Source organism: Microtus oregoni, unplaced genomic scaffold (genome assembly GCF_018167655.1).
Source record: "Microtus oregoni isolate MIOR12 unplaced genomic scaffold, Mior012 000047F_ref0000412, whole genome shotgun sequence".
Classification (NCBI taxonomy): Eukaryota; Metazoa; Chordata; class Mammalia; order Rodentia; family Cricetidae; genus Microtus; species Microtus oregoni.
In genome coordinates this window covers 14,478,812-14,486,562 of record NW_024543221.1, presented here as the reverse complement: position 1 = coordinate 14,486,562, position 7,751 = coordinate 14,478,812, and the positions used below count along the sequence as shown (strand labels likewise).

Below are 7,751 nucleotides of genomic sequence, written 5' to 3'. Positions count from 1 at the left end.
CCAACTAGAGGTGAAGCAGGGCTAAGAGTGGGGAGTCTCTTCAGCTCCAGGAAGCGTGCTGTATTTGGAGGGCCTTTTGTTTCTTCTCTGACTCCTCTAGGGATAGGAGAAGTCTAGAAGTGTCTCAAGGAGAGCCTGGACTAGTGCTTAAGAAGGGTGTGGCAGCAGTAAGGTCGTGAGTGAGAGAGTAGTCACACTCAGAAAAGGCAGGAAAGGTCACACTTCGTCTACCAGGCTGAAGGGTGAGAACAGTGACTTCTCAGGGTCCCATCCCTTTCTCAGACTCTGAGGTGGTGGTGCTGGCACTGATTTTAATGCAAGGCTTGGCAGCTGGAGCTGTGAGGTCCAAGTGAGGGCCCTGGAACTCAACACTACCTTCTGCAAAGCATGGCCTGGAGCCACCGGTTGCTCTGTACCTGCTGGGGATTCTGGGGATCGGCGTGTGTATGTGCGTGCGTGCGTGCGTGCGTGTGTGTGTGCCATATATGCAGGTCCTTTAGAGGCTATAATGGGGATGTCAGATTCCTTGGAGATAGAGTTACAGGTGGTTGTGGGCTGCCCTCTGTAGGTGCTGGAAAATGAACTCCAGTATTTGGGTTGAGTAGGAACTGCCGAGACAGCACTCCAAGGTCTTCATGCCCTGGTGAGTGCAGGTGACCCAGCACATGATACACCAGTAAGTTCCTGGGGTTGGGTTTGGGGAAAATGATTTTTTTTAGGATTAATGACTTTTAATTTCTCATATTACTAGCATCTTACAGTAAGTGTGGGAGCCAAGAGGGGATGGCGGGTCAGGGAGAGGAAAGTGTCTTTTCAGTTTCTTGATCTACTGAAGCACGTGCTAGGATGAGTTCAGTATTAGCATCACGTCCTTATCAGCACAGCTTGTGATGACATGGGTGGGGACAGGACAGACACTTTATAGCTCTGGTGGAAGTGAGCAGAGACAGGGAAAATCCTGCAGCAAATTTGGCACACGAGGCAGACAGGACATGTTGGATGATGCAGTTGGGTGCACCAGGAGCTGACTTTTCAGCCTGCCTCTTTGGATGGCGGGGGGGGGTGGGTGGGTGGGGGGGGGTGGGGGGGTGGGGAGTGTGCATACCCCTCCTGAACTCTGAGTTTCTGTCCTTAGGGGGATCAATACCCACCTACTGCAGCAATGCAACTGTTGGGGAAAGACTCTTGAGAGATTTTTTTAAAAAAATTTGCTGGTGGTGTTGATTGACCAGAAGTGTTTGTTTTTTCACTTTTGGGCAGTAGCATTGTGTCTGGTGATAAAGTATTCTATGTCGCACTCTTAAAAAGCGAGGCCTCTTGACGCCCTAGACTAACAGGAAGGGGACTATAGATTTGAGGGCAAGGGTATGAAAAAGCTAATTCTATACCACTACACGGCAACCAACACAGAGGAGACCTTGGTCTTTCCCACTCAGAGACGTACTCACCTCTTGTACTTATGCTACTAAGTCTAAGGTTAGCTTAAGAACAGCATAGGACAACTATCACTGTGCTAAAGTTAAAGTGAAAAGCTACAACATTTAAGGTAGGTTTTCCCCCCTCTAATTAAGTGGATTTGGGCAAGCTGAAAGCTTAAAATCTAGAGATCCTTTTTATTTTTTAGGAAGACCTTACAATCAATCACTGCTGTTATTATCTTTTCCTCTTTCTTTAAGCTACAAATGTGAAAGGACATGACATGGGCAAGCATAAGTCATTCCACAGATCACAGAAATGTTAGCATGCATCTACTCTTACGCACAGAGCAAAGAGTGCAAAGGGAGGAAGCTCTACACGAGTTTAGGGACGCTACACTAGCCTTTTCCCCTCCTCTTGGGTGGAAGGAAAGGAAATAAGGAATGGAGGGGAGGAAGGAATGTACCCATGAGAGAACCACCTGTCATGTGTGACTCAGCTGTATCAGCGGGGATGGGGTGATGGGGTCTGGACCACTGGCTTATCCTTGGCAGTGATTTTGTTTTAGGCATCTACAGTAAGAATCTATAGCTGGGTACTGGGATAGTGGATAAACATAGGTTTCCATTTCAGCTCACAGTGAATGATGACCAGAATTAGCACCTTGCTCTGTACCTGAGTCTTCTGTCACTGTGAAGCCCGAGCTGTGGGTGAGAAAGCAGTGTTCTCAGGGAACTCCTCTGACTACTCCAGGACTGCAGTTTGCCCATAGTGGGTGGCTTTTCTGCCAGAGAAAGTAAGGATTCAGTACTAAATGTGACGTTGAAGCCTTAGGGACATTCTATAGCGGTGACTGGGGCTGCGGTTCAGAAGTAAGCTGTGGACAAGTCAAGTGCATTCCCTCGTAGGCGCTGACTTTTTTTTTTAAGTAATGGAATTACATTTTTTGGCTTGAAATGGTGCTTTCTTCTATATTTGACTTCTCGGTTTTCTTCGTAGATATCACCGTTTCCTCCAGAGTTTCTTCAAAACTTTCCCCTATCTTAGATGTTTTCTTAGAGGCTTCCTTAGAAGCCCCTTCCTCTTCTTCCTCCTCTTCCTTTTTAAGGGACAGCCCAGTGGATAAGGCTTTGGGGGTTGCAGAACTAAGGATTCTAGGAGGGAGCAGATAACTTGGGTTGGGAAGTGGATTCAGCTCTGAAATGCTTAATCCACTGGTGCTAAATCGTGTCTCTTCACCTTCCAGCAGTTTCCTGTAAGGCGCTATCTCAATGTCAAGGGCCATTTTGACATTGAGCCAATCCTGGTATTCCCGAAGGTGGTGAGCCATCTCACTCTTGGTGTTTCTTTGGTCATTCTCCAGCTGCCCAATGCTGTCCTGGTAGCCGGCCACCTCGGCGCTGTGCCGCTCCTCCAGTTCCAAGATCTGCCTCTCCAGGGACTCATTGGCCCCGTGCAGACCCTCGATCTCAATGGTGCGAGCTTGCAGCTGGCGCCGGTACTCGTGGATCTCTTCTCGGCTGGCTTGGATGGCTTTAGTGCTGTGCGCCGCCTGCTCGTTCAGGTTGGCGAACTTGGACTTGTACCACTCCTCGGCTGACTGCAGGTTCTTAGCGGCCAGGCACTCGTACTGGGCGCGGATCTCCCGGAGCGCCGAATTCAGGTCCGGTTTCGCCACAGACACATCCACCTCGGCAGCGGCCTGCGACGACGCCTGCAGCGTGGCCAGGAGTTCGGCCACCTCCTCGTCGTGCACCTGGCGCACGAAAGCCAGCTCGTCGAGCAGCGACTCCACCTTCTTCTCCAGGTCCAGGCGAGCCAGGGTGGCGCCATCCACATCGCGCTGCTGCGCCTTCAGGGCGCGCTCGGCGCCCTCGCGCCCGCGGTTCTCCTCGCAGCACGCCTGCAGCCGCTGCACCTCCTCGGCCAGCCCGTCCCGCTCCAGCAGGGCCTGTGCTCGCGCAGAGCTCGCCTCCTCCAGCTGCGCGCGCAGCTTGCGCTTGAAGAGCTCGCCGACGCACGACGGCTCGGCGTGGCGCTGTCGCAGCGCCGCCAGCTCGGCCTCGAGCGCGCGGTTCTGCGTCTCCAGCTGGTGCACCTTCTGGATGAAGACGGCGAAGCGGTCTTTGAGGCCCTGCAGCTGCTCCTTCTCGTTCGTGCGGATGATCTTGTACTCGTTGGTGCGCACCGCCCCTTGGCTTAGGTCCAGCCCGTCGGAGGCAGGCAGCCGGCGGTAGGCCAGGCCCAGGCCGAGAGACGAGGCCGAGGAGCAGGCGGCCGTGGAGGCCACATTGCTGCGAGACAGCGACTGCGAGCGGAAGCTGCCTGAGCCTCCCTGCCCGGAGAGGCGCGTGGACAGGCGCGAGCCATCCCCGAACACCTTGCGGTAGGAGGAGGCAGAGCACAGGTAGTGCTCCAATCCGAAGCTCATGGTGCCGGGGTCGGGCCGGGCGCATGGCTGCGGCGGGACTTGGCGAAAACGAGAATGTGCAGTGGAGGCTGGGCCGGGGAAGAATTTTATTCACCGAAAAGAACAATTATTATCAGCAACTTACTTCCGGGTTCATGCATCTCAGCACATCAGACTCTTGACTGACATAAAAGACCTGAGACTTGCGTGAGTCTTGAAATTCAACAAGAAATACGGTACCTCTTATTCAGTGAGGCATTCTTACAACCATGAGCAAACTTCCAGAGATTGTTTCCAAAACAGTACTCCTTGCTGTGTGGATGCACGCAACTGTGTATTTTTATGTTGAACTTTTATTCCTGACAGAATCAGCTAACCCTGCGTTCAACTTTTACTATTCATTCATTCCAAGAAATCTTAGTAAGATTTAAAACAGTGTTAGTCATCTTTGTTACTATAACAAAATGCCAGAGATGCTCAATTTGAAAAGAACAAAGGTTTATTTTGACCTATAATTTGGCGCTTTCAGTCCATGGTAGGTATAGGCAAGTTGACGTAGTTTTGGGGGGGCAGGTGGTGACCAGTATGTTGGGACAGAGAGCACAGGGCTTTTACCTCAGGGGCAGATGTGAAAGACTGAGAGTAAGAAATCAGCATTTTAAATAGCATCCTCATTGAGAACATACCTCGGTGACTAAATTGTCACTTCAGGAAAGTCCCACTCCTCCCACAGCACTAAGCTGGGGCCTCCCTTAGTGGACGGACCACTGGGGACAATCATTCCAACAACAACTATCATTAGCCTCTTACTTTTGAACTGTTATGTAAATGTTCCACAATGATAGCAGGTTTAGTCCGTTAATGTCATGGTGGGAAGCATGGTGGCACCCAGGCCAACATGGTACAGGAGAGGTAGCTGAGAGTTCTACATCTGATCAGCAGGCAGCAGGAAGAGAGAGACACTGGGCCTGGCTTGAGCATTTGAAACCTCAGAGGCCACCCCCAGTGACACATTTCTTCTATCAAGACCACACCTCCTAATCTCTGTCAAGTAGTAACACTTCCTGATGGCCAAGTGTTCAAATCTGTGAGCCTATGGAGGCATATTTATCCAAATCACCACAACAGGCTGACCCGAGTCATCTGTACCACCACTTTAATCCATTTTGGCTAGAGATGCCTCTGTTAAAAATGCGATCTTGTTTGGGGCTGGAGAGATGGCTTAGTGGCCAAGATCACTGGCTGATCTTCCACAGAGCACAGATTCAGTTCCCAGGATCCACATAGTGGCTCACAACCATCTGTAACTTCAGTTCCAGAGATTCTGATTCCCTCTTCTGGTCTCTGTGGGAACTAGGCATGCACACGGTGCATAGACATACATGCAAGCAAAAACACTCATACATACAAAAATAAATCTTTAAAACATGACACTTTCCTAACTATGCCTGGAGGAACCAGCTAGCAAAGCACAAAGTGACAAATGTCCGGCCTTCTCTGCTTGGCTTTGGGCTCTGTCACTCGGCTGGGTGACCTGGGCAAGTCACCTAATACCTCAGCTTACCCAGCTTCTCCTGAAAAAGAAAATGGAGACAATAACAGCACCTGTTTCATAGGATTGTGTGTGGGTTAAAAGAATTAGTTTGTGCAAAGCATTTGGAACCATGTCTGACATGTAATAAATGATCAAAAAATGTCACCTAGTGTAGAAAATTACACCACAAGGGGCCACAGTGGACATCTATTCCTTGGTGCGGTAAGTGGGTTTGCATTCTGGGACAGCCACGGAAAGCTGGCTTTTCCTCCGTTCCATTAACACAAGGGACCACATCAATAGCGATTTAAAGCTTCGGTCATCCTTATGGTGTGAAACCACCTTGATTCATTGCTCTTTATCTGGGGCTAATTTGCTAATATTTTATGTAGGGCTCTACACGTCTACTCACAGGGGATGTGGACCCACAGTTTTATTTGCCTGTGCTGTGCTTGTCTAGTCTGGGTACGAGTTTGATACTAGCTTCATAAAACCCACAGCTCTTCATCTTTTTCTATGTCCTGCAGCATTTGGTTTGAATGGGATAGTTTCCGATCTGTGAATGCTTAGTAGAACTTTCCAAGAGGTTTTTATTTATTTTTATATAGTTATGATTTATACTTCTCCCAACATCATCGTATTCAGTCTAAATCTATGTTTACTGGCACACTATTGTGTAAGGAATTCTATTTTAAGGCGGCCACAGCAAATGCCTCCTTCTAATAGCTTACCTTTCATTCTTGATTAGACCCAGCCAGTTTATGCTCTTTACTAACCTTTTCAGTGACTTATCTCTGTTATTGATTAAAGCTTCTGAAAGGCTATTGCACAGACCAGGGAGACTGTTGAGTGGCAGAGTGCTTGCCTAGCATCCACGAGGCTCTGGGTTCAATTCTCACCACTGCAAGAAAAAACTTTCGAGATTTTCTTAGTGCCTATTCATTAAGCCTTTCTGCTTTGTTTGAATCGTTTTTTCTTTTCCAGATTCTTAGTTACAATATTGATAATTTTTAATGAAATATTCTTGAGGCCATACATTTTCTTAAGATTTATTTATGTGGAGGATCTCATTTGTAATCCTAACACTTGCAAAGGTGAAAGCAGGGGGGTCTGGAGTTCAAGGTCATCCTCAGCCACATAGTGAGTGGGAGGCTAGCCTGGTCTACATGAGACCTTGTATCTAAGAACCAAAAAATAAAGGAAGTGAAGGAGGAGGATGTCAGTGAGGATTCAATTCATTGCTTTGAGGAGGGCAACCAGGCAAAGAGGTAACTGGAGAGCTCATGGGTCACTTCTGGTGAGATTGAAGATGCATGTTTCCTTTAACCCCATGATTCCACCTGTACGTATGGAACTATAAAAGGCCCATGAAGGCAAACTGTGTCAGAAATACCAACAGGAAAATGACCCTGGCAGAAGTAGGAAAAGACAAGTTCTCCTGAGTAAATTGGGAGCACGGGGACCATGGGAGAGGAAGGAAAGGGAGTGGAGAAAAATATATAGTTCAATAAAAAACAATAAAATGATGATGTAAGTGACAGGACAATCCCATACAAGTTCAGAATTATGAATAATAAGAGGGTTATTTATTTAAGGGATACCTTACAGATCACTGTCCTAGATAATAGTCCTCTATGTGAACAGGAACAGAGTCTAGCAGCTGAAAGTGGGAGCCAGAAGCAAGAGAGCGAGCACATTTACAGCTGCTTTTATAGTATAAGAGACCACACCCAAATGGGCTGGTGTCTTAAAGGCTGAAGGAGCAGAATGTCCTTCCACAGTAATAAAAAGAAAAGAAAAGAAAAGAAATGGCCTTGGCAGAGGCTATCTTCCTGGGGGACAGTCTCTGGTGTGGACATCGTATGCAGGAGTTTTTTGTGTACTTCCTGGAACAATACCTGTGTGAGAGATAGGGAAGTCAGGTTGGCCAAGAGAGAGGCTGGGCAATAGAGTGATTGTCCAGAAGGCCTAGGCCCTTCTCCTGTGGGTTCAAACCTGGGATATCTTTTTTTTTGAAATGGATATTTACTTTTCGTTTATTTACATTTAATTACATGTGTGCACATGTGTGTCACTGAGTCCACATGTCCATGCCACCAGTGTTTGTTCAGAACACAGAGGACAACTTGCTGGAGTTGGTTCTCTCCTTCTATCGTGTGAACCCAAACCTGGGATATCTTAAGTGGAGGCACAGAGGTTGGGTATTTGTGTTCTTCTTAAGCTGGCCTTTTCCGAGCTTTTGTGGGAAGGGGTGAGTTCATAGGTGAGCAGCTCCCTTTGGCTGAGGGAATGTGTAGCACGATTTCTAATTGGTCTTAACAATAAAAACCTGGAGTCAGATATTGGGGGTTGATCAGAGAAGCAGAGCTGTAGAGCCCACAGGTCTACCCC

The 7,751-nt window shown here is 48.1% G+C and overlaps 1 protein-coding gene across 1 annotated transcript; it reads right to left on the bottom strand.

Annotated features, from left to right (window-relative positions):
* Positions 1 to 2,327: 2,327 nt before the first annotated feature.
* On the bottom strand, positions 2,328 to 3,847 carry LOC121435932 (alpha-internexin-like). Its single transcript, XM_041635512.1, has one exon. The coding sequence runs from the start codon at positions 3,845 to 3,847 to the stop codon at positions 2,354 to 2,356; it is 1,494 nt and encodes a 497-aa protein (XP_041491446.1). The 3' UTR covers positions 2,328 to 2,353.
* Between the last annotated feature and the right edge of the window lie 3,904 nt (positions 3,848 to 7,751).

Coding starts and splice junctions, on each gene's coding strand:
- LOC121435932 (XM_041635512.1), bottom strand. CDS start 3,847: ATGAGCTTCGGATTGGAGCACTACCTGTGCTCTGCCTCCTCCTACCGC.